General features: G+C 42.1%; 2 protein-coding genes and 1 long non-coding RNA gene across 8 annotated transcripts; 2 read left to right on the top strand and 1 right to left on the bottom strand.

Annotated features, from left to right (window-relative positions):
• Positions 1-702: 702 nt before the first annotated feature.
• Positions 703-6,971, top strand: asah1b (N-acylsphingosine amidohydrolase (acid ceramidase) 1b). The gene is made up of 14 exons (XM_086157459.1): positions 703-848; positions 982-1,028; positions 2,171-2,261; positions 2,399-2,485; positions 2,569-2,647; positions 2,982-3,056; positions 3,136-3,181; positions 3,442-3,586; positions 3,705-3,759; positions 4,562-4,643; positions 5,116-5,247; positions 5,690-5,813; positions 6,314-6,370; positions 6,470-6,971. Exons 1-14 carry the CDS (start codon positions 780-782, stop codon positions 6,557-6,559), a joined length of 1,179 nt encoding a protein of 392 aa, XP_086013585.1. The 5' UTR covers positions 703-779; the 3' UTR covers positions 6,560-6,971.
• Positions 6,972-8,010: 1,039 nt separating this feature from the next.
• On the bottom strand, positions 8,011-27,246 carry pcm1 (pericentriolar material 1). 6 transcript variants are annotated; one of them, XM_086157453.1, is made up of 41 exons: positions 27,088-27,246; positions 26,037-26,151; positions 24,980-25,261; positions 24,104-24,427; positions 22,691-22,861; positions 22,089-22,208; positions 21,661-21,847; positions 21,460-21,569; positions 20,912-21,185; positions 20,672-20,822; positions 20,245-20,448; positions 19,825-19,991; positions 19,271-19,494; positions 18,649-18,791; positions 18,418-18,547; positions 17,932-18,105; positions 17,659-17,840; positions 17,186-17,380; positions 16,818-17,085; positions 16,586-16,731; positions 16,402-16,499; positions 16,135-16,315; positions 15,742-16,046; positions 15,427-15,591; positions 15,144-15,200; positions 14,746-14,918; positions 13,444-13,575; positions 13,222-13,242; positions 12,760-12,886; positions 11,691-11,858; positions 11,467-11,564; positions 10,905-11,039; positions 10,608-10,814; positions 10,463-10,522; positions 10,246-10,387; positions 9,842-9,990; positions 9,701-9,761; positions 9,142-9,329; positions 8,910-9,002; positions 8,701-8,824; positions 8,011-8,604 (listed from the first exon to the last, which is right to left on the bottom strand). In XM_086157453.1, the coding sequence occupies exons 2-41, from the start codon at positions 26,130-26,132 to the stop codon at positions 8,579-8,581; spliced, it is 6,258 nt and encodes a 2,085-aa protein (XP_086013579.1). In that variant the 5' UTR covers positions 26,133-26,151; positions 27,088-27,246; the 3' UTR covers positions 8,011-8,578. The 6 variants fall into 6 exon arrangements, with proteins under 6 accessions (XP_086013579.1, XP_086013584.1, XP_086013581.1 ...); XM_086157458.1 differs by having other exon boundaries at positions 11,691-11,756; XM_086157455.1 differs by having other exon boundaries at positions 17,192-17,380.
• Positions 15,059-24,013, top strand: LOC147229020 (uncharacterized). The gene is made up of 4 exons (XR_015106979.1): positions 15,059-15,094; positions 20,718-20,844; positions 21,263-21,299; positions 22,739-24,013. It is a non-coding gene; the product is annotated as an uncharacterized LOC147229020 (long non-coding RNA).
• Positions 27,247-27,468: the final 222 nt, after the last annotated feature.

Below are 27,468 nucleotides of genomic sequence, written 5' to 3'. Positions count from 1 at the left end.
CATAACCCGTTAAAATTGTAACCAAAATCAAATTGTTTTTTTTTACAAGATCATGAATCCTTGTTACACGGTTGTAAACATTAATTGTTCCATGTAAAATTGCATGCTGTTTAAGTAACTGGGTAGATTAGTAAACCCAGTAATAGTTGCCAAGTTGCTAGATAATGCAAAATTGTCCGTTTATTTTGAAATATCTTCTTTTACATAAGAGGGCTGCACAACAAACAAAACTACAGATATGGCCGACAAAGGAGACGCATTAAGTAAACAAAGAATGCGTATGTAGGGAACATCTATTATAGCGACTGTATACAGGATAAAGAAAATAATATGTATGATTAAAATATAGAGATTATCAACGATGAAGAAATTGACATTATCAGTATATCAGGAACAGATTTACCAATCTGCGGTGACGAAAGGAGGTATTCTAAATCAAACAGGAGTGATAGTACTGTACTCCACTTCCGTGTGGAAACAACCACTAGCTTGATTAACTTCTTCCGGGGGTGTTGGTTCTCACAATGATATCTATTTTAAGTAAAATAACCGATTTAATCATAGAATTCGCAATTAAACTACTGTTTAGTGATGTTATAAAAAACTTGGGGTAGACTTTGATCCTGTTTTTCTTGAAATATGACCGTTATTGTCTTTTTGTAAACTTCCGGTTCCCCCCTCTGTAATGCAAAAGTCGCTCCGTCGTCACGGGATAAACAGTGCACTCTGTTCCCTTATCTACTGACATGCTGTCCTAAACGCCGCGGAAAGTCTTCAAAATGGGCCGCTGTATTTTCTTCCTTTTATCCGCGTTCTTCTCGTTGTCTTCAACACAGTTTATCCCTCCGGTAAGCGATTATTACACGGCATTTCGCCGTTGGTCACGACATTGTTGACAGTTTCCAGCAACAACATTGGAGCTTCCCTATAGGTGTTGCATAAACTTTTCAACTGTGTGCATTTGTGTTTATATATTTACAGTATACAGAAGACTGTCGGGCTGATATGTATCCACCAAACGGTCCAACGTAAGTAACATCAGTCTATTAAAAAAATAAAATAACATAAATAAATGCTGCTTTCAAACAAAGGCGTGTTTCAGAGTGTTTCTTGTAAGCAAAGTCATCGCCTTTTTAATAGTAGTCCGTGCTGCCTTCACTTGCAGCTCGTAATTTCCCATTTTCAGTTAATAGCTGTCATTCGAGGGAGGCATCATCACAACAGAGTGATTTTTGCAGTGAAGCCGCAGGGTAAATAACAGTATTTGATATTACGATTTGATGTCGGCGGATGTATTAAATCTGGAACCGATGAAATGGGAAATGGAAGATAAACCGTTAAACCAGCTTGTAGAAGGTTTACCACAAGTATGTGACTCAGATTTATCTGGAGCCATGCAGGGCAGGAATGTTGCTCGGTGTTGTGTCAATGCTGAGGCCTCTATCCAGGAGGGTTGGATGGAGTTTTGGCTTCCCTGCACAGTTCCCACAAAGATTTCCCACTTTTCTTTCTTTATTTATTCTTTTTATCTACCTGCTCTAAATTGTGGATATTATCAGATGTTTGGAGGGTGATTTGATAGAGGAGCCGACTTTGTTTTATTGTGGATTATAGAAAATAACAATCATATATTATTTAACCTCAGATTTGACAGAGACGGTCAAAAATGAACAGTTATGAGTTAGAAGATGAATAAGAAGTCCTGTTTTGACCTTCAACAGAACTAAAGAATACACTTTCCTCTCAAAGGGATTGTGCCCTGTTGCTGCATTATATATATGTATTTATATAATATTTATTCGACAGCATTATAGTTATTGCCGGCGCCTTCTATTGTAACATCATATATTTTTGGTTTGTGTTTGTGTGTATATTTATGTGTACATACATGTGTACGTGTGCCAATTTTTTTTTTTATCACTTTGTTATTTCATATTGTCATTGTTTCCTTTTAATCTGTTTTTTTTTTTTTTTATACATGTCTGTATGGTGTCATTGAGTGCAGAGAAAGGCGCTTTAAATAAAATGTATTATCATTGTTATTGTTATTATTATGACAACAATAATCCAGCATGGCTTCGGCTGCTGCAAACCGAAAGCCAATTTACAAGAGTGTATTTCCGATGGGTCGTCGTACGTTCTGCATATTCACGCGCGCTTTTCCGTTCAGGTTCAAAGGACCTGTGCGATGGTACACAGTGGACCTGGACTTACCTCCAGCCAAGAGGTGGACCACTCTCATCGAGGATAAAAAGACGGATGTAAGAATTCTATTTATTTATTTATTTTTATTTGCTTTGTTGTTATTTTTTTTTTCTCAATAATACTTTTACTCCACAGAAATCACCTTTGCACATCTACAAATCTCCTCTGTTTTTATCGTTTTTGTTTTTTGTAGCTGGTCAACATGATTCAGGTGATTAGAGACTTAGCCAACGCTTTTGTGCCCAGCGGGAAGCTGATAGAGATGGTGGACGTCACTCTGGTGAGTGTCACTTCCTTCGACGCCTTTATTTAAAATAGCAGAAGTGTTAAGACTCATGAAACGGGGTGAAATGTGCCCCGCAGCCCATCGTTGCCGAAACACTGCCGTACCCGTTCAGAGATGAAATCAAAGGAATCGCAGATGTTTCCGGCATTCCTCTGGGTAAGGACGTAGATACAAAACACGCAACACAATGAATCTTAGTATTTTCTCAGCAAATATCATCTGAAATGGACTCAAAGCTAGGGAACAAACCTCCTAAAATTGCTCATTCAAAGAATGTCGAAGATCCCCTGATTTTTAAAAAAGTAGAACAAAAGTCGCCACGACCGATCAATCGGCCCCTGAGTAAACATGAAGATACAATTGCACAGTTCCCACCCTGATGAGGTCAAAAAAAAAGAGAAAGTGGACTGGATAACTGTTGCCACGTGAACGAACTTTGCCGAACTACTTTGCTGAGAGTTCCTCTCTTTTGCACGCCGTGTCCGTCCAGGTGAAGTGGTGCTGTTCAACATCTTCTACGAGGTTTTCACCGTTTGCACATCGGTGGTCGCAGAGGACAGTAAAGGTACGTGGATCCCGCCGCGCCGCCGCCGCTCACGTCCAGCGGAAGCGCACGGGTCATGCTTTTCTTTTTTTCTTGACAGGAAACCTCATCCACGGTAGAAATCTGGATTTTGGACTGTTTATGGGGTAAGCGCTTCAACATTCAAAGCCGACGGTCTCTTTGTACTTTAAAGAAAGGAGCAATAATGCAAGATGTAAATCTGTTAAATAAGTGAGAAGCAAGCATGTATTCTGCACATCCCCCACCGTCATCTGATGTTAAAATATGAAGAAATTAATGAGGAACGTAAATGATGAAGAAATAAGCGTAATGGAGATTAGTTGTAGGGGGTTCATGTAAAAACGTTGGGTTTCGGCCCGCAACTTGAGACGTTCTTTCTCCTGAGGTGGGACGTGAAAAACAAGTCTTGGCTGGTCAGCGAGAAGCTGAAGCCCCTCGTCGCCAATATCGACTTCCGGAAGGACAACCGGACCGTCTTCAAGTCCACCAACTTTGCCGGCTACGTCGGCATGCTGACCGGCATCAAACCTGTAAGTCGGGACAGGTGACGACTCGGCAGGCCTCCGACAGGATTTGGTTTGACATTTCCTGTTTTTGTCCGGAGCTCTGGATTTCAAAGTGATCTGAGTTGGCTTGTTTCCCTCGTAGCACGTGTTCACTCTGACGATGAACGAGCGCTTCAGCATCGACGGGGGATACATCGGTGAGGAACAGGACGCTCTGTACAGAGACAGAGCTCACACACGCACACACACACACACACACACACACACACACACACACACACACACGTGTATATGTATATGTGTGTGTGTAGTAGTATAGTAGTATTACTAGTAGTAGTAGTATAGTATGTATTGTGTGTGTGTGTGTGTGCACATGTGTGTGTGTGTATGTAAATATCTATATGTATGTGTATATGTATATATGTTAATATGTGTGCATGCATGTAGATATGTAAGTATATATATTTGTGTGTGTGTATATATATATGTAAATATATATATGTATATATATATATATGTGTGTGTAAATATACATATGTACGTATGTACAGGACTGTCTCAGAAAATTAGAATATTGTGATAAAGTTCTTTATCTTCTGTCATGCAATTAAAAAAACAAAAATGACTTTTTCATGATATTCTAATATCTTGAGATGGATTTTTGGGTTTTCTTAAGATGTAAGCCATCATCAGCAATATTAAAATAATAAAAGGCTTGCAATATTTCAGTTGATTTGTAATGAATCCAGAATGTATGACATTTTTGTTTTTGTAATTGCATTACAGAAGATAAAGAACTTTATCACAATATTCTAATTTTCAGAATATTTTCCTGTATGTAAATATATATGTGTATGTTACATTACATTACATTGCATTTGGCAGACACTTTTATCCAAAGCGACTTACAATAGAGGACATGTATGTATGTATGTATGTATGGGGTTTTTTTTTTGTTTTGTTTTTTCATTTTTTTGTGAATATCCACCTGACTTGCAGGAATCATGGAGTGGATTCTCGGAAAGAGGGACGGGATGTGGATGAGCTTTCTCACCCGCTCGGTTCTAGAAAACGCCACCAGGTGAATATTTAAAGGGACGCTTTGTATCGTTTCACTGCACCGTCTGCCGCTTGGACCCGCTCAATATGTATCACGAATCATTTTTTTATTGCTTTTTTTCAGAGATGGAAATGCATTTAAAAATGAAATTAATATACCATTTAAAGAAAAATAAGTCATTTCCACTCATATGATTTTGATACTTAAAATTGATAAAACTGTAAAGGCAGATTTCTTTTCTGCACACTTTACCACGTAAGTATTATTGTTAGCATTTTTTAGAATAACTCAATATTTTGCAGTTGAGAGATCATTTCTGGATTTATCAGCAAAATGATCCTCCGAAAAACCTAAGGAGCGCGGTTTTCCTTTTCGCCCGATTTTTATTTTTTGAAGACGAAACCCAAACAATACCTGTGACTTCCTGAAAATGTGCTCGTCGCCGTCCGGGTTTTGCTGTCCAGCCAACGCATTCTTGTCTTGTCCTCTCCAGTTACGGGGAGGCCAAGAATCTCCTGGCGCAGACCAAACTGCTGGCTCCCGCCTACTTCATCCTGGGAGGAAACAGCAGCGGGCAGGGCTGCGTCATCACCAGATCCAGAGTGCTCAGCCTGGATGTCCTGGAGTGAGTTCTCAGTGACCTTTGCAGCTTTCCCATCTCTGGGAAATATAAAAATCTACAGGCGAAGCGATTTTTTTTTTTTTTTTTTTTTTTTTTTTTTTTTTTTTGTCTTTTTAAAAGGGAGCACAATCCCCAAAAAATTTCCAGATTTTCCACTTCACGACTGTGAACACTTTTGAGATGAACTTTCTAATTGTTGCACGGATGAGGCGTGGGTTTTGTCACATGCTTGCACACCGTTGGGAAACCAGCATTCATAAACGCTTTCAACATCGGTCATATGTTGTTAAAACTCAGAATGATGCCGTAATTAGTCTTGTGAAACTTTCCGAAGAATGAACCGCTGACAGCTCCGGTTTCACATCGCCCGATGCAGTGCGACGTAAATAAAGAAATAGGTTTACGGATCTCGACGTCCGGTTTTAACCGTTCAAGTCTTTTCCAGGCTTGAAAAGAAGTTGGACCGGTGGTTTGTGCTGGAGACCAACTACGATCACTGGAAGCAGCCGTTTTTCCTGGATGACCGCAGAACTCCGGCGACCAAGTGTCTGAAGCAGATCACGCAGGCGGTGAGTACGCGTCCGGAGCCGGACACGCTTCTTTTCCAACGCCGATGTCACGCCGTGATGGGGAGTCAAATCCCCTCAGTGTGTCGGGGCCACTTCATCCCTCCGGGGCTTTGGGTGAGAGGAAACTACTCGACTAAAGCGCTGTGACCTTGAGAATATTTGTAAATTTGCAAAATAAACAAAACCATCAGAAGATGTTGGAAGCTTAAAAAAAAAAAAAAAAAATTTCAATCATATTGGTGGTGCAGTAACTATTCTCCTGTTGACGTGCTTTTTGAAAGGTTTCTTAAAGTAGTCCTAAGAGGCCTTTTACAAGCACTCAAAATGAACGGGCAAAAAAAAAAAAAAAAAAAAAAAATCAAAGAAGAACCAAAAATCACTTTTTGAGTCGAGCGGGAGGCGCCGCTAAAAGCCTCGGTTCTGACCTTGTGCCCGTCACGCCGTGTTCCTCTCTCAGTTTCATGTCTAGCAGCTAAAGACACCTTGATTTCTCCTCGCAGAACATCTCGCAGAAGACACTTTACGACGTGCTGTCGACCAAACCCGTTCTGAACAAGGTGAGCTTTCGCCTCGACAGTTTCTGCACCGATCACATTCAGTGTCAGAAACGTTCTCCTTTCGTCTTACTTTTTCCCCCTTTTCTTTTTTCTCGCCAGTTGACGACCTACACGACATTAATGCAGGTGTCGGAGGGCAAACTGGAGTCGTACATCCGTGACTGTCCCAACCCCTGCATGCCCTGGTGAGCTTCTGCTAAGCCAGATCAATTTGTAAAAATCGCTCTGATGGAGTCCAACTCAAAACAGACTGTTCCTTATTCACAACGGGAGGGTGACGCCACTTTGACCAGCTTTTGGAACGATCCAGTTACTTTTAAGAGCTACTAATGCTACGTATGCGGTGTGGAGGACGGAAACATTTCATTGCACTGTCAGTGATTGCACAACAAATTTATCGGCAGTGAACGCAGTGTCGTTGCCTTTGTGAATCTCATTAATTATTCAAAAAAAAAAAAAATACTGTGTTGGTCCTGGTTTAGTTTTATTTCTTTACATGAGCTCTTGAAGAAGTGGTTCAAGCTGACACCTGCACGGCTTTTTGTACAATTATCAAATTTCTTGGGTGGTTTTCAACATGTCTAATAAAAGGATTCTCACATTTGTTGCGTCGTTCAAAGACACCTGGCAATTGAATTAGAATAGAACTCCAGCTGAGTTAGCTTTTAGGAACTAGTAGTTTTCAGGAACAAGTACAACCTCTCTCGTCCTCGGCTTATCTACGTTTCTTTTCTCTGCAATCTTGATTGTTTCTTGCTCATATGAGTTGTTGTTGCTTCATCGTCCAATCCAGAAACGCTAGCTACCTTGGAGGGCCGTCCCGAGCACGTCTTCTTCCTGCATGTACTACACTGCTCAAAAAAATAAAGGGAACACTTAAAAAACACATCCCAGATCTAAATGAATGAAATATTCTTATGAAATACTTTGCTCTTTACACAGTTGAATGTGCTGACAACAAAATCACACAAAAATGATCAATGGAAATCAATTGTATCAACCCATGGAGGTCCGGATTAGGAATCACACTCAAAAATAAAGTGTAAAAACAAACTCCAGGCTGATCCAACTTTGATGTAATGTCCTTAAAACAAGTCAAAATGAATCTGTGTTCCTTCCTGAGTGGACACTATGATTTCACAGAAGTGTGATTGACTTGGAGTTACATTGTGTTGTTCAAGTGTTCCCTTTATTTTTTTGAGCAGTATAGTTTTGATGTGAAGAGGACACTTATCGGGGTGTGATTATTTCTGTTCCTCCGCGAAACCATCTGCGCGTGCGTCCACAGTTGTTTTTTTTTTCCTCGCCATATTTGCGTAAGTTTAGCTTAATTATTTCCAAACAATCCCTCCTTTGAGACCTTTTATTCATTTTGCTCCTCCAGCCAATGATCAAAATCTAGTTTTTCTTCCAGGCCTCCCACAATGTCCAATAATGGTATTTAGTGCGGGGTGGACGGGGGCAATCCTAATTATTTCCCAACATATTTAACAAGAGTTTGGATATATTTTCTGGTGCAGTTTTTACCATGACTGTCATGAACAGTTTTATTTCTAATACTGTTGATTTTTGTCAATGTTCACTAAAGGTAAATTCAGTGCAGTGGCGTTAGAAAGGGGAGACTGAGGAGGAAATCCTTAAAAGTTCAAACATTTTATTACTTTAAACTTTGCTACAGGCAACATTTCAATAAACAGAAACTAAGCATGAACTGAACAAATCAATATAAAGATGTGTTGAGGGGAGAACGTTAGGCTTTAATATAAAAAGGAAAAAAAAAAGTTTAATCTAGAGACAATTAGGTCAGGTTAGCCAGCGATAGCTGAACCTCCATCCTACTATAACATCTATTAGAAATTAAGTGCACAAAAGATGAGCTGTGCAGCAATAAAAGTAAGGCAGAGACAACAAAATCATGTCAAACTGATCCCAGAACCAAGAACGAGATGGAGGTGAAACTTATTTCAGTGCTAAAGATGGAAAAAGAGGTTGAACAAACAGTTGTCAGCAGCACTGAGCCGAAGTCATCCCAGATTACTCAGGCAACATTGAGATGAATCAACCGTGGGGACGTTTCCTGTGAGTCACTGCTTATAACAAATACGAGCCTTTGCTCTTAAAAACTAGCAGATTCTGAATAAAATGTGGAACTGACTGTTTGCAAAGCAGTGTTAATAAGAACGGCTGATTTCTGGACCGTTGTTTAGTTCACATGCTCTGGGCACCCACGTTTTCTGAAAGACAAGACAAAAAAAATTTAAAAAAAAAATAGGTCTGACATTAATGACAATCTTGGAGTTCATACTATCGTCCATGTGTTTATATCATACCTGGTTCCTTCAGCGCCTGATCGTTTCCCACCAGCCCAGTAAGCGACTCTGTATTCCCACTGAGGATTTCCACAGAGAGGTTGTTATTCTGCTGCTCCTCCACGATTCTCTTCTGCAGTTCCTCCTGTCATCGGATTGCACACAGTGCACGTCGGGAGATGAGACCTTTCCACTGAGACTAAACATTTTGCCGTCGCTTTAGCCGTTACCTCGCACATGACCGTGAGCTGCAGCGGCAGGTCGTCCACTTTAACAAAGTCGTCCTCGTCGGACTTCTGGCTGGTGTTGCCCGATCCCACCTCCTTCATGAAACACACAACGGCGTCAGTACAAGCTATCCACGGGGGACGCTAATTACTCAAAAGAAATCAGATGCTGGTGGAAATAAGGATGCATCGCTGTGACTTGATGTCACAGTATTGTCCTCGCCCTTGGTCTTACATCGCCATTAATCATGACGAGGGAGTCCGTGTCGGGGCTGCTGATGGAGGTTGACTCCTTGGGAGAGCTTTGGGGGGCTGCGGCGCTTTCCTCTGAAGCGGCAGCAGCTCCGGCTGGACTCTCAGGCACAGGGTTCTGGTCCTCCACCATGGTATGTTCCAAGGAATCCTCCTCAGACTTGGTCTCCACTGTTCAAGGAGGGGAAACAAAGGACATGATAGGCAAGAAAAGGTCATCAGGAGAGGAAAAAGACAAGTATTACAAAAAAAAAAGAAAAGCAATTTCCAAAAAATTTGTATGTTAAAGGTCAGATCAGTGATCTCGTGTGCGAGTACTTTTACAAAGAATCAGCAGTTGATTATGCTGAGGATAAACATTTGTTTGGCTACAGATGGTAAAGCCTTAGAGGCAATGGTGTGTCTGATTCTGGGCTTTGTAAATAAAACAGACTTGACTTCATTATCCATAACCTGTCTGTAGATATCAAAATGCAGGCTTCTTCGTATCACGACACAGACTTTTCTCTACATCGCCCGGCCAGAATATTAAGTTAACTCACCATCGTTATTCTCCGGCCTCGGGTCTGTTTTAGTCTCCTCGTTTTCGTTCGCCGGCGCCTCCTGATCCAGGAAACAACACCGCGTCGGTTCCAATTAAACGGCGCCGATGTGAACAATGACTGGCGGTGGCGGAATCTGACCTCCTGCTCTTGCTGTCCGTCGGCAGTCGCCTGCAAAGAGGTCTGCACGTCTACTGGTCCCGCGTCAAACTCCTCCATTTCCTCCTCCTCGTTCTCATCTTCCCCGCTGCCGTAGTTGGTCAGGGCCTGAGTCTCTGCTTTGGAAAGACCTGGGGAACAAAAGGGGACGCATCTGTATTGGCCATTCAAAGTTGGACATCTTTGTCACTATTTTTTCTTTCCTCAACGAAATCATTCTCAGCAGACAAAGCCAGACCTTCGCCAGGAAAGGACTTTGTGCATTAAATGGGAGTTTAAGTCGTTGATGTCTCACACATCCCATCACAGTTTATCTGATTCTTCATATCACGCAGTCACAGAGCTGTCCTTTTACATGAACAGAAAAGGGAAACTGTTTAACGTACTGATAGACAGGGGCATTTCCTGTCCGTCCTCGTCTTCCTCGTCGGCCTCTGACGGTTCACTGCTTTTGCTCGTCTTGGTCTCGGACCGGAGGTACATGTCCTGCAGAGCGGGGTCATCGTCCTGCTCGGCCTCATCCTGGTCCTGCGGGACAGAGAGACACTTGTTTTACAGGGTGACTGATATTCTCCTTTTTCTTGTCGGGAAAGAACGACTGACCTTGTCTTCGTCCGTGTAAGCCGGAGAAAAAGACTGGTTTCCTTCGGCTCCGGTGTTCTCCTATCGAGGCGGACAGACAGGCAGTCGGTAGAGTCAGATTAATTGAAAAAAGTCAAAAGCCGAGCGTGTGTGATTAAAAAATAACCTTTATGCTCGGATTTGCCTTGCGGTGCTCCTCCGCTTTCTTCCTGTATTTGTATCTGGGTGCAGAAGAGCTGCTGCTGCTGTTGTTGTCCAAATCTTGCATGAGCCTGAAAAAGGCCAGTTCGTTGAAGAGGATCTCTGAAATCTCCACCAGGAGGTTCTCGCCGCAGTCCTTCAGGGTGCAGCCCTCAAATTTACTAAGACACTCCTGAAAGATGAGAAGGGTTGCGTGTCATATCTGAAAGGCTGCCGAACATCAGATTTGCCGGGAGTTGTGTCTCTCAGTCGGGGGTTTTACCTGCAGGATGCCTCCCAGCTGTTTGTAAAAGAAGCGGACAAACTCTTTGCTTTCATCGTTCTGCTGGGTGAGGGTGAGGACCATGCGCCGCACAGACGTCAGCAGCTGCAGGGAGCACACCTCATCCATGTTCTCCTGGAGAAGATCAGATGGTTTTTTTTTTCCCCATTCAAGTCCCCTTATAACATTCAGAAAAACCCTCAAACAACTAAAGAGCGCCCAGCAAATTAAACCTGAAATGTCCTCACCTCTTTTTGCTGTTTGATTTTAAGTGGTATAATACGTGTTTGTCTACAGGCACGTTTTCATTAGATTGCAAACAGAACATATGGTTGCTCTCTGGTGAAGAACTAAGAGGTCTCCCTTTAATTGGGCGGATCATTTTCCTGATCAAATCCTCCAAGGTATAAACCTTCAGTTAATCAACAAATTAGAACTAAAAACACTTTCTTTATTTAAGAGTTGTCCCATTTTTCCGTGTTCGTGTGGGAACCCTGTGCGAGATTCCAACAAATTCAAAATTCCAGATTCAACCAAAAGCTCCCTGTGTTGATTCTTATACCTTGATGAATGGAATAACTTCCTTCATAATATCTTTGATCTGCCGGTCCAGCAGCTGTGTGTCGATCTGAGGGCAGCATGCGTCGCCGGTTACACCTCCTGCATGCCGATAAACACAAACAGGAACGTCATTACAACGCCGGCTTCTTCTGAATTAAAAAGGGGAGTGTCGCTGGCATGCTGTCTAGAGGCTTCGGTATTCAGAGAGCGCCGTGCGTTCGGTACCTTCGGCTCGTTCGGCGGCTTTCGCAGAAGGATGTTCGGCGTTTGAGACTTCAGCGCCACCTGGACCTGCAGTGTTGGCGTTGCAGGAGTTAAACTCAACTTTAAGCTTCATGCGCTCATATTCTCTGATTCTGGCCAGAGCTTTGTCTAAATGAATCACCGTGTTGCCTATTAGAGCAGCATAGATCGAAGAGAGAGGAGTCACAAGGAGAGAGATGGCAGAAGAAATAAAAAATCCAAACAACCAAGAATGGGAAAGCATAGTCGCCTCGATAAACAGATCAAAGCGAGAAAGCCAAATATCTGAGTCCAACTGTTCATTATTTTCGAGTGCAGGTCCCGGACGACTGACTGGTCAGCGGGAACGCCGCCTCCGGCAGAAATGCCAGCCAAGATAACAACTTTCCTGATCAATCTTTAAAATGTGAAAATACCAGATCCGTTTGTTATGTCTGTCTTTCTAACCGGTGGACAATGTCAGTTGGGAAGTGGGTTGACACCGTCAAAGACATCTAATGCTAATATTTCATTTTAAACAGGCCAAATATTTGTGAAGACAGGAAGACGTGGGATTTTTTGAAATTAGTTGATTCAACTAATTCAATTTTTACCCCAACCTGATTTTCATTCCCAACTTAAATATAATGTTCATCATCTCACTGATATTAAATGGACTTCTTCCAAATGCGGTAGACCGCAGACTTCGTAGGTTCTCAGAAATAGGAGCGCTTTAGCAAAGGAGATTTTGCGTATAATGGTCTTAAGTGATCCTGCAAAATACCTTTTGCACTGAATTCATCAATAAGAAAATTTTTTCAATTTCCAAATAACAGTAACCACAGGAAGTCCCATCATTCAGAATTCCGTATGCTTCCGATTCTCCAGGCAGTATCCATCCGAGGGCCGGAAGCAGAGGGTTTACAAGGCCAGACTGTGAGAAGCTCTGCTGGGACCCTCGATTTGCAAAAGACTCAAGGCATCAAGCTGAGCGCTGTAGTTCCGTACAAGGATGTGCTTTACACAATTCAAGCCCTCGCTATTTTTAAAAACATTACGTGTATTACTATACCAAGATCATCCTTCGCAAATGGGTCCAGGTTGGAGGAGGAGGACACAATGCTGTCATTTCCCAGTGACTCTGTGTCATCCCTCTTCTTTGTGTCCTGTGTGAGCCTCAGGTTTTTCTCGATCACCTCCTGAAAACAAATGAGGCAAACGCCATTTTTTAGACTTCCCATGAATAATAAACCAAATATGAGCAAAAGGGTAATTGATAACGTTTCCTCCGAAAGAAGTAATTTAGACAATACGGCGGGCAGAGTGGCACTGTAATCAGTTGCAATTGTGGCTTCTCCCGCTTTTCTCAGAACACAGAAAATTAGGCATTTCATCCATCATTCTTAAACAAAGGAATCATTGTGACACTCGAGGCTGGACCCCAATTAACTAAACTCTGGGGACCTCGGCTGAGAACAAAGAACACATGTCTGATCTGGCAAAATGGACATGAGAGATGAGGGTCATTCCTTACAGACGGGCTTCTGAAGTCTCGCTGTCAACATTGATCCGGCGACAATGAAGATGAGGGGCGGAAAAATTAAAAAAGACAAAAAGCGGCACGGGGTGATGAAAAGAGACAGCAGCCAAGGATGAAAGGAGAGAAAAAAAAGAAAGAGAAACAAATGAAAGATGCAATAAATGAAGTAAAAAGGTTCATAGAGAGGACAATAACTCAAAAAAGAGGGGAACTTACTGCGTCGCTGGTAGCCACACTCTCGCTGGGTGTGAGCTCGGACTGGGAGCCTGCAGCCCATGTGGCAGGACCGAGTGAGGGCAAGTGGCCATCAGCTGAACTCTTATCTGCCAGATGCCTGGTCACTATGTCCTGGTCGAGACACGAGGAAAAGTAATCGGTCCATAGTTTGTCATTGCATTCGACTGGCCATATACAGTAAAAAAAGAAAAGGGGAAAATCTGCGGTAAATTAGAAATGGAGCATCGGGATTAGGGGACGGAAATAAACGAAACAGTAATCTCACATGGTTATACGGTCACTTTCTGCTGCCGAAGCTCAGAACAGGGTTAGTGAAGTAGCGAGACAGTCGCCATTATCATTAAATCATGTCCCCAAAAGAATGGTCTTGAAATAGTCATGTAAAAATCTGCATTTTGAGTTATTCAGTCGGAACGAATACATATAGAGACGATGTGAACGACCCCAAGAGAACTATTCACACCAGCCGGAGCGGTTCTGTGAGGAACAAGTCCTCCAGATGCACAGCTATCAGAAAGGCTTGACGGAGGTGTGACCATTTTCTAAAGCCCTCGGCTAATTTTCGCACCGGCACTGTATGTTTTCATGGACCAATTCGATCAATGGGTTACACAACTGTGTTAAATTCATTACAAGCTAAACATAATGGGCTTGCAGGTCACATTTTGGGACCGATTACACTGTGCAACTTCCATGAAGCATTCATCTGCCCTTAAAACCATGAAAATAGCAAATTGTGAGATTAAAAAAATTGTAGCCGCAAATCCTCTTTGAAATGGGCTTGACATACGAGCTACACTTCTCGCTCACGCTAAATTGGGGCGCACATGCTCTTGCTCACCTGCGAGTCCACCCCAATTACTCTGTAACAGAATGGTTTACGAGAAGTCAGCATTTTAATTTCCTCTAGCCTTTGCCCTCCGGCTATCCTTCATTCCCATTAGTTCCACTGGCCTTTTAGTTGCCATTTCACTCGCGCCCTCCAATATGGTTTCATACAGCTATAAGTGTCTACTGCAGATTTGGTCTGACCACAGAGCCGTGACGTTGAGTACGGAATCTTGCAAATGTTAAACGGGTCATAAACGATGAAAACAGCATGAACGACAACTGGAAATGAGAATTTGAAATCTCGTCCAAAAAACTGGTGACATTACGAAATGTATTGCGATAAGCATTTGATAATGACCTGGATCCCAGACAGTCATTTTCCAGAGATTTGGCTCGGTAGCAAAAGGAAAGATAACTCAGACATCAGCAGGTTTATTTATCTCCACTTACCTGTAAGGAATACAGTGCCCTCTGGCGTAAGTAGTCTGTATTAAGCAGCTGCAGCTCGTGGAAGAGCTCGATGAGAAAATGAGGCCTGGACTCGTTTTGGGAAATCAAAGTGGCCACCTCCGAGCAAATGGTCTCCCTCAGGGCCTCAAACAGTGAGAAGTCACTGCTCGCATCTACAATTTCATATGGATGACAGAGAAAGTCTTTGATGGGTGTTTGAATAGTCTCATTAAAGAGCTAAAAAAAAAATTTAAAAATTGATAAAGCTTCAAACATTTTTTGCAGGTCAGATTTGCAGGCTTTGGTTTTCATTCAACAACCAGCACTCATCCACGCATGGAATGCTGAGGTATGCTAAAACCGACCTATTGATGTTGGGATTGGCATGGTGAGTTTACCTGGTGCTTCTGTGCATGCAATTCTGTTAGAGAGGAAGGGTGTTCTCCAAGCATAGGCTGTGAGTAGGATAAATTCAAAGCAAGAGGAAAGTAAATTAACGCAAAAATTAAAATGCATGGTCATGACAAATGTGCAAAAAAGGAATGCAAATCATAAAAAGAGAAAATGTTATAATCAGGAAAAGGTAAGTGGAGAAGAGAGAGCAATTTAAAAAAAAAAATAAACACAGCACACACACAAGGGAATGAAGAAAAGCTCTCGGCGCGCTGCTTTCTGTCATACCCGAGGAGAGGTCATTATTGCCTTTGTTCCCATGTTTAGTTTTGCTGTCTAGTTTTTCTTGTGTAAGTTTGTCCAGGAGACAATGATTCTGATCCTTCTTGTGAGACGCAGCTGCCCTCTCGTGGCCACAGTCTGCAGTGCTGCTAGCGCTGTCACTCTCCAGACCTTGGGAGTCAACACCAAATGAAAAAAGAATATTTGACTCGCTCATTATTGCCAATTTGGAATGGGAAATTGTGAGAGTAAATAAAAACAATGCAATTTTGCGATTCAAATTTAAGTAACAGGCATTGAGAGGAAAATATTCTTGAATACCTTCATTGTTCTTGTGTACTTTGGTCCATCTTCGCCGATTTTTAGAACCAGGCGTCTTGCTTCGGGATGCTAGGTTGGCTTGCGCAGAGGCTTTGCGTCCAGCTTTGAATGTTTTTGTGATGATGGTGGGATCGACCGGGTCAGGGACACTGCTGAAGCTTTCCTGTGAGGCCTGGTCAAAGTCTTGAGGTCTGGTTTGGCGGTGGGCAAGAGTGGGGGAGGAGGAATGAGACCTTTCCTCGGTTTTAGGCGGATGAAGCAGGATGGTGTTGTTGTTGTAGGAGGTGTTGAGCCAGCGCGTTGCACTGAAAGGGTCATAAAGAACATGTATACATTGTGCAAACACCGAAAAAAAACAGAAATTATCTATAAGAAAAAGGCAAGCAGACATACCCTCTTTCTGTAGCCATGTTAAAAGGAGAATGCTGCACTGATGGAGGGAAACTCATATACTCTGTTTTGCCAGAAGTGTTGGGGTCTAAATGCTGCTTCTGGAGGTCAGGAGTGGCCTGAGCTGCAGCACGCTGAGAGAACTCCCCCATCGCAGGAGAGAATAGTGGATACAAATTAAATCCTGGTGTAAGGGGAGAAAATAAAGACTTATAAGATGGGCAGATGTCGCCTATTATAATTACAATAAAGAACCTTGTGTCTGCAAACCTGCAGTTGAAGTGGATGGCTGTTGTTGCTGCTGTTGTGGTTGTTGCTGCTGCTGCTGCTGCTGCTGGCGGAGGAGATCATTCAGCACCTGTTTCAGCCTGGAAGGAAAGAATTAATACTAAAAAAATATCTGAGAGGACCTTGTCACAAAAAGACCTTTCATATAAAAATGCGACTTCTTTACCTGTGTACATTGCTCTGCTGCCAACTCAGCTGGGTATAACACTGGTTTAGCTGGTGCATGACGAGATGAACCTGTGGTGAGGACAGGTTGTTTGGTATCATGCTGTATTGACCCATCAGCAAGGTTTGCAACATATAGGACAATGTCTGTGAAAAGAAGGGGAAATATATTTAATGACATAGTCAATAATACCGAGACTCAACCACCGTGCTGTTTTGGTTAGTTAAACAACCTGTTGGTCCTGCAGAAGAGTGTGACACATGCTGGTGCTAAAGTCCAACTGTCTCTGCAGTTGGCTGACCTGCTCCTGCCAGTGAGATGAGCCCTCAGAATAAGAGAGCTCAGAAGCCCAGCACAGGTTCTCTTGCCGCCTCGCACCTCCAGGCGGGCTTGCAGACTGCTTCAGACTCCTGGGCTGCTGCTGTTTGGTCTTAACCTTGGGATGAGGTGAAGGCTGTCCACTGCTCTCACATGAAAAGGCTGGTGGAGGCTTCAGGTTGCTAGAGAACGAAGACATAAATATTTAGGGGAGAAAAAAAAAACATAACAGAGAACCACTATCAGAATTTTATTTTTCAAAAAGTAACAGCAGCCCATTACTCTAACCATCCTTGATTCTTCCTATTTGAGTAGGATTCCTGTTTCCTGCTAGTTGAGTAGATGTGGATGTCGTCATTGGAGCTTGTCTCGGCACCGTCATCTTGGTCCTCTTCTTCAGCGCCCGTCTCAGAGCAATATTCCTCTACATCGTCATCGTCGAGGGCGCAGGGAGTGGAACCCCATGTCGCCATAGTCCTAATCGGTACCAGGAATACGTTACAGATTTTAACTGTCTGTAAATGATTTTATTCCCAACACTGCATGAGTTTTACTGTGCAGGCTCTGCTCTTCACACATATTTTTATGTATATAATATCGTGCAAAACTTAATTCTCCAAAGTCCAATATTTATGATATCTCCCATGACACTGACGGGAAAAAGATAGAGAATACTGTTGATCTGCTACATAATAAAAGTTTAAAAAAAAGAGACGTCAGACATAATTAGATTGGCCATGGAGTGTGTCTTCTACCTTTCGTCCCTACTGACAGGCTGTGAGGACAGAGCAAACCCTTCCTGGTCATCAGTCCTGTGGGGAGAGTCGCTGAGCCCATTGCGCCTCTGGTGTTCAGCCATCAGGGACTCCAGGTGTTTTCTGCGCTGGCGCAACTCTTCTCTTAGGATCTGGTGGCGTCTCATCTCTGACCAAAGCTGCTGGCAATGCAAAGGCAAAAGCAGATTGAAAGGACCGATACTGTTACAAATGCACAGATGTTGTTTATTTCAAAACGTCAAAGTGTGCCACCTCATTATCGGTGACTGAAGAGGTTGCTGCCTCCGGAGCGGTAGGTTTGAACATGGCCGAATTGGTTTTGGGTCCGGACAAAGAAGAAGAAGCCTGCACAGTAAGTGGTGTAGAAGCGGCAGCTGGAACCTTTCTCTGCATACTCTGCTGACTCACTGTGCTGGATACAGATGACTAGAATGTAAAGCACAAGGGATAGAAAGACACTATTTTAGTTGGTTTGATGGCTGTATGGCAGCCATCGAACGTGGAGTCAACCTGGAGTCATGAATGCAGTGCTTGGAAACAGGAAACCCAAGTTCAAATAGATTCTTGGACTATCAATGGCCAAACTCAATGCTCATTTATCAATAGTATTAATATTTGTATGCAACAGGCTACTGTGAAATCTGTGAGGTAGTTTAGAAAATTCCATGCGTCCGTGTGTAGGTTTAGATGACAATATATTTTGTGCATAATCTACATCCATGCTGGCTTGTTAAATACCTGGAGATCAGGACAGGCCCACTGTAGGTCCTGGATCTTGCCCTGTATTTCAATAAGCCTCTGACGCTCCTCATGCAGCTGTTTCAGCTCCTGCTTCTGCTGACGTAGCTTCTCTTCATACAACTTCTCCCTTTTTTCATATGGATTGAGAAAGTACACAGATTTGTTTTTGTATGTTCAGGTTTAGCCAGGTGTGTGTGTTTTATATCTCATCATCATCATATAGTGTACCTGGTTTTGCTAGAGAGACAGAGGTCCCGTGGATTCTGTTTAGAGACAGCTCCTGATGGCCCTCCTGGAGTAGTTCTTGTATTGTTTGGCTGTTGGTGTAACGCTTCATCCTCGTTGGCTGTTGTAACATCTGTGTCATCGCTCTGGAAACGGGAGGAAAACTTCATTCATTATCTATACTGTTCATCCTGCAGTAAGGGTTGCGGGGGGACTTGAGCTTATGTTCGCCATCATTGGGAGAGGAGGGGTTCACGCTGGACCGGTCACCAGTCGATCAGCGCTACATCGAGAGACACACTACCCGTCACTCCCTAATTCACATATCAAGTTAGTCTACAATTAGCCTACTAAAGGTTTTCGGACTGTGGGAGGAAACCCGAGCAGGACATGCACACTCCACACAGAAAGGCCCCATGTCAATATCAAACCTTCTTGCTGTGATGCGGAAGTGCTAACCATTGCTAGCCGCCTTGAAGAAACACTTGCCTTTCAACACTTTTAAATCTTGGTAAATGCGCCATTTTTAAGGTGCCACATTTCCATTTCTGACCCACAATATCCTGAAATTCAGCATGTACAGAAATCAGGGAGGAGATGCTTATCATTCTGCTGCTCGACCTACCTGAACCATGGCCACTAATTCCTGCAGCTTCCATAGCTTCTGTTTTGCTGTGTGCCGCTGAACTTTCTGCGGAAAACCTGGCTCATTTTCAAGGCTATTTCTTCGACTGGAGCCTGATGCCTCATCATCTGGTTCCACAGCTTGTGTTCCTTCGTCATTATTGAGGCCATCCTCGTCTTCATCCCTTGCTTGATTGTAGGAAGTGTCTCGATTGTACTGGCACTCTAAATAATAAAAAAAGTTGAAGGTCCATCGACTATGATATTATACTGTATTTTGCAAGTCGTATTTTTAATTTCAAAAACATGACATTTTACGCCATGTTTGAAAATCCTATTCTAACCACTCATTTCACTATGTTATCCTATTTAATCACAGGCAACTTTTGCATTTACTTTTATGCTGCAAATGGTGAAAAGTATGTCTCTGCTCACAACTTTACTTTAAGCTATGACATTTATTTTCTCATTCTGTGCAGTGCAAGAAAAACATTGTATAACTCAATATATATTTTGAAGTGTGAGTGTGTTGCGTGTGTATGTGTGTATATATACCAATAGTTGAGGGAACGTTAAGGCTGCGCAAGTTGGCTGCTGAGCGGTTGTTGATCTCACATTCTGTGTTTAGTCTGCCATCACGGTTATTGGTGGTTCCGCTGCGGACGCTGCGCCCATTAGTCAGGCTATTCAAGTCTGTCCAGTTCCCACTGCTCTGCGGGTTTCTAAAACACATTTGATGGTTGTTACACATTTACTAAAATGCCAGTATTTGAAGTACAAACACATGCTGCCATCTTGTCCCAAATGGCAAAAAAAAAAAAAAAAAAGAAACGCCTTCCTTTACCATTAAAATTAGATTGCTTAGGTGTATGGTCTTTTTAACAAAAAAAAATAAACGAATCAGTGGAATTTACCCTATCCCTAAATAATACATTTGAAAATGAACATTAGAAAATTGACTATCTCCACACTCACCTGATGTTGGTTATAGGCTGGCGATTCTCCTGTTCAGAGTCAAACATGGCCTCAAACATGGAACCATCAGTCTCCTCTTCCTCTTCATCGTCATCATCTTTCACATTTTCATTAACCGCATCCACCATCATATCAGACGTTTGCTCGTAATACTGAACCAATTCACGTAGCTCATTCAAACGTTTATGGACTTCCTTTAGCTTCCTTTAGGATGAAAAAAGACCAGGCAGAGAGGAAAAAAAGAAGTTTAAAACACTTTTCTCACCTTCATACAAAACTACCTTCATAATGGGTGCAGTCTTTCTCAAAGACACTTCAGAGGGATTCAGAGTATGTTCTCCAGTCACTTGAGACTTTGTCTACGATATTACAGCTAACGCTGATGCAAAGATTTGACCTGCCTGTTAAAGGCTTGTGTTCTATATACCTGAGTTTGTCTGTTGAGTTGGTACTATCCTGGTGTGGTATTACAGTGGGATGGCAAGAAGTAGAACCAGAGGCCCCATTTGAGCAGAGAGCAGATGGACAGTCAGAAGATCCTACCGTGCGCAGACTGCACTGTGTTGACATGCCACGGCCTTCAGAGAGAAGAAACGCAGGGTACAGCATTCTTTTCTTTCTTTTTTGTGGGGGTGGAAAAAATAGAATTCATTTCAAATCTACGTACAATAATTATTGTTGAGAGTTTGATCTCTTAGTGAATGAAGCTCTTGCAGAATCTTGTCCATAGTTTGCTTCTTGTCTTGGAGTTCCTGTAGCTTAGTGAGTTTTGCACTGGCAGCAGTTGCCCCGGATTCAAGGCCAGCATGCGGACCAGAAGCAGAGTGCAGGAGGGGCCTGTGCTGTGGTGGACCGACAGCTTTGGGGACCCTAGACCAGCTTACTTCTCTGGAGAGGGAAAGGCTCTCTGCCTGACGACGGTTATCAGGCACTGTTTTAGTCTATGGGGCAGAGGGCAAGGTATTTTTGCATTATTCATAATTTTCCCATTTAATTCCATCGTAACTTATCTTCACAGAGACGTTTGGTTCACTGTTCTGATGAGAAACTATACAGTAAGTAAATCATAGTCGGTACATTTTAGAAGCTAATGTTTTAGAAAATATATTTACCTCGGAGTAAAACTAAAATAAATAATCAAAATCTTGAATTACAATCACTCATGAGGATTTTATTTAAGGCGCTAACAGCTGCTCAGGTGCAGGGAGCACATACCTGAGAGTCATGTAGTTGGTTGTGGAAACGCTGAATCAAATCATTCAACTCGTCATTCAATTCCGATGTGATGCTTAGGCCAGACACGCTGCCTGTGGTTTCTGTAACAACTGGTGAAGTAGCAAATGCCAGTGGAATTACACATTTCATTTTTCTGGATGTCTTCCTAATGGATACAATTTCTCAACCGTGTTGTCTCACCAGTGTCCTCAATCACAGCAAGTGCTTGCTCGGCACTGTGCTGCATGGCCATTAGTGCTTCCTGTTGGCCCTGAAGGGCCTTGAGCTGCTCCTGCTGCTCCAGCATTTTCTTTAGCAGCTCGTGCTGCTTTCGCAAGTTCTCTAGCTCTTCCTTCTGGCCCCCTCGCACAGCTTCAGGCCTGCCTCCCTACAAAACCCATTGTACTTTGTTTATAACAATGAAACAAACATCGGGAAATAATGTTACACAGTATCTCAGCAGTTGGATTATGAGGCATACGTAATGTCTGCTAATTGAAACAAAACGGAAAATAAGATGGATAATTTCAATATATAATCAGCAAAAGGCAACAGCACTAGATGCTTAAAATTGACAGGAAACCATCGACAAAACCTCAGTAGTGGTTATTCTTTGTAAATATACACACCCTCGCATTAGAGGCATCAGAAGAGCGGACTTCAATGTTTGGAGAAGTACTCTCAGCCAGTGAACCAGAACCAACTGCAGAGTCCAGCGTCCCAACGTCATCCTCATCATTCTCTCGTGCCTACAGAGAAAGTTGATGGCACACAAAGTGACTGAAAGGTTCTCAAAAGACATCAATCTAATCTACGTGTTATCTACATATTACTGTTTAAATTTATCAAAGTAGCAGGAATCCAGAGGAAAATGACAATTGGAATAAATATTTGTTGCAAATATTCATATGTAAATCAAGGCTAGTGTTTTCTAACGACAACAAAAAATAAAACCCTCGCATGTCAAAGGAAGGTAGGATACTATGTCCTAATTTCATGAAAAGATTAAACATGACCCAGTTGTTGTTCCAGACCCACAGAAAGTCATCCATCAATAATACATATGCATTAAGCTGCCAAGATACAAGCACAAACAGCTCCAATTTCAACTGTTATCTCAGAAATAACCAAAGACAAGAAACAGAATATATTACTAACAGTATAGCTTTGTTCAGTGAGAGAAAATAAAATGAAAGTATATAAAAAAAGAGAGAAAAAATGAAAGACTAACCAGCATTTTCTGCAAGAATCGTAAATAGGACTTTTCCTGCTCTTTGAGGTGTTCGATGAGATGGGAGAGGCGCTCCACATTGGCCGGCACATCGTTCTTCTCCACCAAGTCATCCCGCATAGAGCTGGCCTTACTAATGTACTCTCGGATCTGCACCAGTTTGCTAACCACCTGAGATCAAATAAAAAAGAACGAAGGGGATGAAAGTGTTTGTATATCAGGATTGTAAATGAAGAGACGGCAGACAGAGGCAAAATGAAAGGTGAGCCAGTATCTCTAATGTTGCTCAGGCGGGGCTGAACAGGGGCACAAAATCACTGGGCGCCCAAGGTGGCATATTTATAAATTGCCCTAAATACAGCTACACTGACTCTGCCTCACTTTCATCCTAGATCTGGCTTCTTGGTGTTGTCGAGAGCATAGGAATTCATTGGAAATATTTGGTACTTGTGCTATATTATTGCATCTGTTAAAAACTATTAGAAAAAGCAATTTTTCACAGGATATAACTGTTAAGATATGTCATTACGATATTAATGTATCCTGTTGGGCATATTTTCCTATTTTCCCCACAAATGTCTGTACATATATATATATATACATATATACACACACAGCACACATACACATAGGTGCAATATAGTACTACAGCCTTGTATAAAATCTATTTTTTATCATCTTCCAATGTGGATTATGGCCATACTAATAATATATTGACTGCCTGATATGACTGGTCAACAAAAGCCTTAGGCCAGCGGATTTACAAATGGAAATACAATGATATGTCTTTTCCCCACACAGTGTAATGCAAAATTCAAAAATACAACTGTAAAAGCTTTTGATGACATACGAACTCTCATTGCATGGTTTGTCCAGCAGAGTGCGCTCTGACTAACTGTTTGCCATGCCTGCAAACCCCCTGATCATCCGACTCCAGTCCTCCTGGTTTCACTGGTGTAAAGCATGATATATTGTATCTTAATTACCACACTATCCTTTACTCAATGTTTTAGTCAATGTTGTTGATACAAAATGTCCATTCCTTTTTGGACTAAATTGCCAATAGATCTTGTTTTATGCTGAACTGAATTACTATTCTGATTTATTTATTTTTTGAAAAAGGACTAAATTGACCACCACACAAATTTTAAGGTTATCATCAATGTTGGCAGAGGAGGCTCTTTTGATAAATTCCTAAAGTTTCTATTTTGTTGTTTTTATCTTACCATTGAAAGTATTTTTTGATCCGTTGCCTCACAAAAATAACAATAAGGAGAAATCTACTGGTCATTCATTTATCAAAAAAAAAAAAAAAAAAAAGAATCATAATTGCAAAAAAGAACCAGGTGTCTTTAATTTTTAACTGTGCGGTATGTTTGATTATTTCGAAAGGTATCAAAAAGGAAGTCTTACCTGGCTGCTGTCTATTCGTGTTTCTCCTCTCACATAATCCCTCAGCTCTTGGGGTACTCTCTCAATCCCACCACGGATCTGCCTTGTTTCCTTGGTCGGAGGGACGGTGATCAACTTATCCCTGGATCCTGGGCTCTGTTTCTTAGTGTCCTTGATAATAGCAGGAGTGGCTGGAGCAGAGGAGGAAGGAGGGGCTTGCTCCTTGCTCTTATTAGTGTTGACATGGAGAGGTAAGAAGTTGTACGGCTTCTTGTTCTCTCCCGCTAACTGTCGCTGGTTGTTGGCGGCTGTGACACGTCCCTGAGAGTCACTGCCGATGCTCCTCTGAGGTAAATATAGACAAAAGACAGCAATTTAGAAGCTTTCACATTATATTCTTGAGGTACTTACTTGAGGTTAGTAGTGTCTATTTTTTCTTAAAGACAAATGGTTTATCAGATTATACTTTTTTTTTTCAACAGATGAATGTGGAATTCATTGAAGATTAAACTTATCTGAATATATTCAGGCAAAGAAATCTCTTTGATAGCAGTGTTTAAACACCAAAGAAAAAAAATCAGTAAGTCTTTAAATGAGAATATAAACATCTAGTTGTATCTAAGCAAGAGTCTGAATGAGACACTCTTAAATAAATTGTTCTATCACTTTAAAGTGTTTGTTTTTCCATCTGATATCTAAAGTATCTTTGCCAATTGACAAATATCACCACTTGCTGTTGGATGAGCTAAAAAAACAAAAATTGTGTTTTTTTTTCCCCCGTAGCTTGGTTTTGATTTTCAATTCTACACTTTCTTTTTGGACTGCAAAAGGAGTTGATGTCTGTAGACCTCTATCACGACGAGTAAATCAATCAAACATTACACAGCAGCTTTTCACCTCATCTAGGTCTGTGAAGTTGATCCTCTGGCGCAGTTTGTCCAGCTCTGCCTGGTCTGGTACAGACATCTGGGTGGTGTATTTGATGTGGGGAAAGGAATGAGGAGTGCGTGCTCTCCTTCGACCGGCCCCAGGGGTAGACTCAGGTGAAATGTCATTAGTCAGGCGGCTCTCCGCCACTGAAGTCGACAAACTCGGACGGCCCTCCAACACTGAAGCCGACAGCTTCTTCCTGTTCTTCTCTGAAGACCTGTTGGCTTTCTTCTGTTGTACACCCCAGTCCTGATCAGCAGGCAAACAGTTAGTTTCCTTTTCCTTTGTAACTGAATTTAAGACTGGTGTGTATCATTACATGATAATTAAGTAGTGATTGTACTACTTTGCATTTGATCTCGTTAACTATAATCTAAAATGGGGAAATTGTCAACTTTCCTTTTCAAGAAACTGGACTTTAATCATTTCAGGTCATAAAAAAAAATAATGTTAAAACATGAACAAATACTATGAAAGATTGGAATGAATGTCCAATAAAGTGCAGGGTATGACATTAGCCACAACATGAAAACACATTTTAATGCTCAAATTAAAAGTCGGTTATGGTGTCAGAATTTGCAGGTCGGTTCAGATGCTGCATTCTGTAATGAGCACTTCATACTTTCATGTAAGAGTTTATGTTATTCACCTCTACAAATGAGACATCTTGGCAGCATTAAGCCAATAGATATTTTAAGAATTATCTTTTCAACAATATCTACATGAATTGTCCATTTTTTTATTTATCAGGTGTATAGCAGTACACTGTTGAACATGGGGGAAGGGTGGGAGTTGAGAGAGCTTCTCCATTACAGCATTGTGTTCGACCAAAACAATACAGGCCTGCTTTTAGTGATCTTTTCAATAATATCTACATGAATTGTCCATTTATGTAATGATTAGGTGTATAGCACAATGTTGAACTTGGGGGAAGGGTAGGTGTTGAGAAAGCTTCTCCATTACGGCACCGTGTTTCACCCATAACAATACAGGCCTCCTTTTAGTGAGTGTAAAAACAACTTACCATGTTGTTGAGTCTGTCTTCCAGACTGCCATTGGTTACTATCCAGTTGTGCAGCTCTTCTGCGCTATCGTCAAAGGCTGAGCCTCCAGTTGCCATGTTACCCGCTTACAGCTTGCTGAAATTCATAACAAAAAACATTTGAAATTGTCTTTACGTTGGCTAAATACGTATCGAATTTAAGCTAGCTTGGCGGTACAGTCCAATGACTAACGTAAATACTTCGGCAACTTAAATGCCTCTCTCGAGGAGAAACGTTGTATCCGTACAGCATGGCTAACATGAATGAAATGAGGAAAAAAGGAAATAATTGCGTCATGCCTTACCAAAAGTACCTATCTGTGTGAGGTAACAGATACTAACGTTAAGCCTCGGCGGGTTCAACAACTACCAGCTAGTGTTCCCGACTTGGACGTTAGCATCAACCGCCGCTGGATTCCGGCAGTGTGGCCCGCTCTGATTCCCGGGGACACAATGCTGTCCGCCGCGGTAACACCGGCTAGTGCTAGCTTAGCTTAGCTATGTCTATCGTTATTTGAGTCGTTAGCAAGACCGAAAGTCGCCGCGTATTTAGCTACTCTCCTAGTCAACTTAACCTCTGTGGCATAGTTTCACCCCTGGACTTGCCATGGCAACCCCGACCTGTACCGCTTGGTACTTTTTTGTTCGCCGGTTGCCCAAGCATCGAGTCTTATATCGAGGTAACATGACATTAACGTTTACGCGTGTCGATGTCAAAAATCATCCCACAAAAATCTAATGTTAATAGCCGCTACCGATGCCAAGTGTTTTGGCTAGCGCTACGCACTTTCCCAACATCTGTAACAGACGCCTGGGTAGAAGTTGCAGCAAACAGGCATCGTATATCGCATCAGCAATGCTGAAATTCGATCGGCTGTCATTCACATCACGCACGGTATTGAGTTGTGGTATCTACAGCTAAAGAAACGTGAAGTCTTCGGTGTCAACCCAATTATTACTGCTACGTTTATAGAAACTGCATTCTATGTTTCTATTTGCAAATTAAAGGTAATACTGTGAAGCTCAACGTTACCGTTCGAGGAGAAACTGGAGAATCGTAGAAGTTTAGCAGCTCATGTGGAGGAATGAGTGTTTTCTTTCTCAAGTTACGAGGGAGTTTGGTTAATATCGCACGAAATACTTGTGCCGGGTCGGTCCCATTATATTGCAAGCCTCAGTCCGTCATCAAGTACTTATTTTTCTTCTTGACGTTCAGTAGTGAGACTATCAAACAACGCATGGGTGCATTACCGCCACCAACTGGCAAAGAGAATTGGATTGTCTAATTGCATGACATTCGCGGTGGCCTAAAGCTACTCGTTCGTGGACATGTTTGCAGTTTCCACGCAACAACAGCGTCCAAACTTTTTTAATCGATGATAATGGTTTCCAAGCAACAACAAGCTTTGATATC

Source organism: Fistularia commersonii, chromosome 12 (genome assembly GCF_037954325.1).
Source record: "Fistularia commersonii isolate RoL2024-O1a breed Wild chromosome 12, RoL_Fcom_v1.0, whole genome shotgun sequence".
Lineage (NCBI taxonomy): Eukaryota > Metazoa > Chordata > Actinopteri > Syngnathiformes > Fistulariidae > Fistularia > Fistularia commersonii.
Note: the sequence above shows the minus strand (reverse complement) of the source record. Positions and strands in the feature narration are given on the sequence as shown.

Coding starts and splice junctions, on each gene's coding strand:
- pcm1 (XM_086157453.1), bottom strand. CDS start 26,132: ATGGCAACTGGAGGCTCAGCCTTTGACGATAGCGCAGAAGAGCTGCAC. Junction 17,381..17,658: donor CCTGTCAGTAGGGACGAAAG/GTAGAAGACACA, acceptor GGTACCGATTAG/GACTATGGCGACATGGGGTT. Junction 8,825..8,909: donor AGCTCACGGTCATGTGCGAG/GTAACGGCTAAA, acceptor ATCCGATGACAG/GAGGAACTGCAGAAGAGAAT.
- asah1b (XM_086157459.1), top strand. CDS start 780: ATGGGCCGCTGTATTTTCTTCCTTTTATCCGCGTTCTTCTCGTTGTCT. Junction 1,029..2,170: donor TATCCACCAAACGGTCCAAC/GTAAGTAACATC, acceptor TTTTCCGTTCAG/GTTCAAAGGACCTGTGCGAT. Junction 2,648..2,981: donor TGTTTCCGGCATTCCTCTGG/GTAAGGACGTAG, acceptor GTGTCCGTCCAG/GTGAAGTGGTGCTGTTCAAC.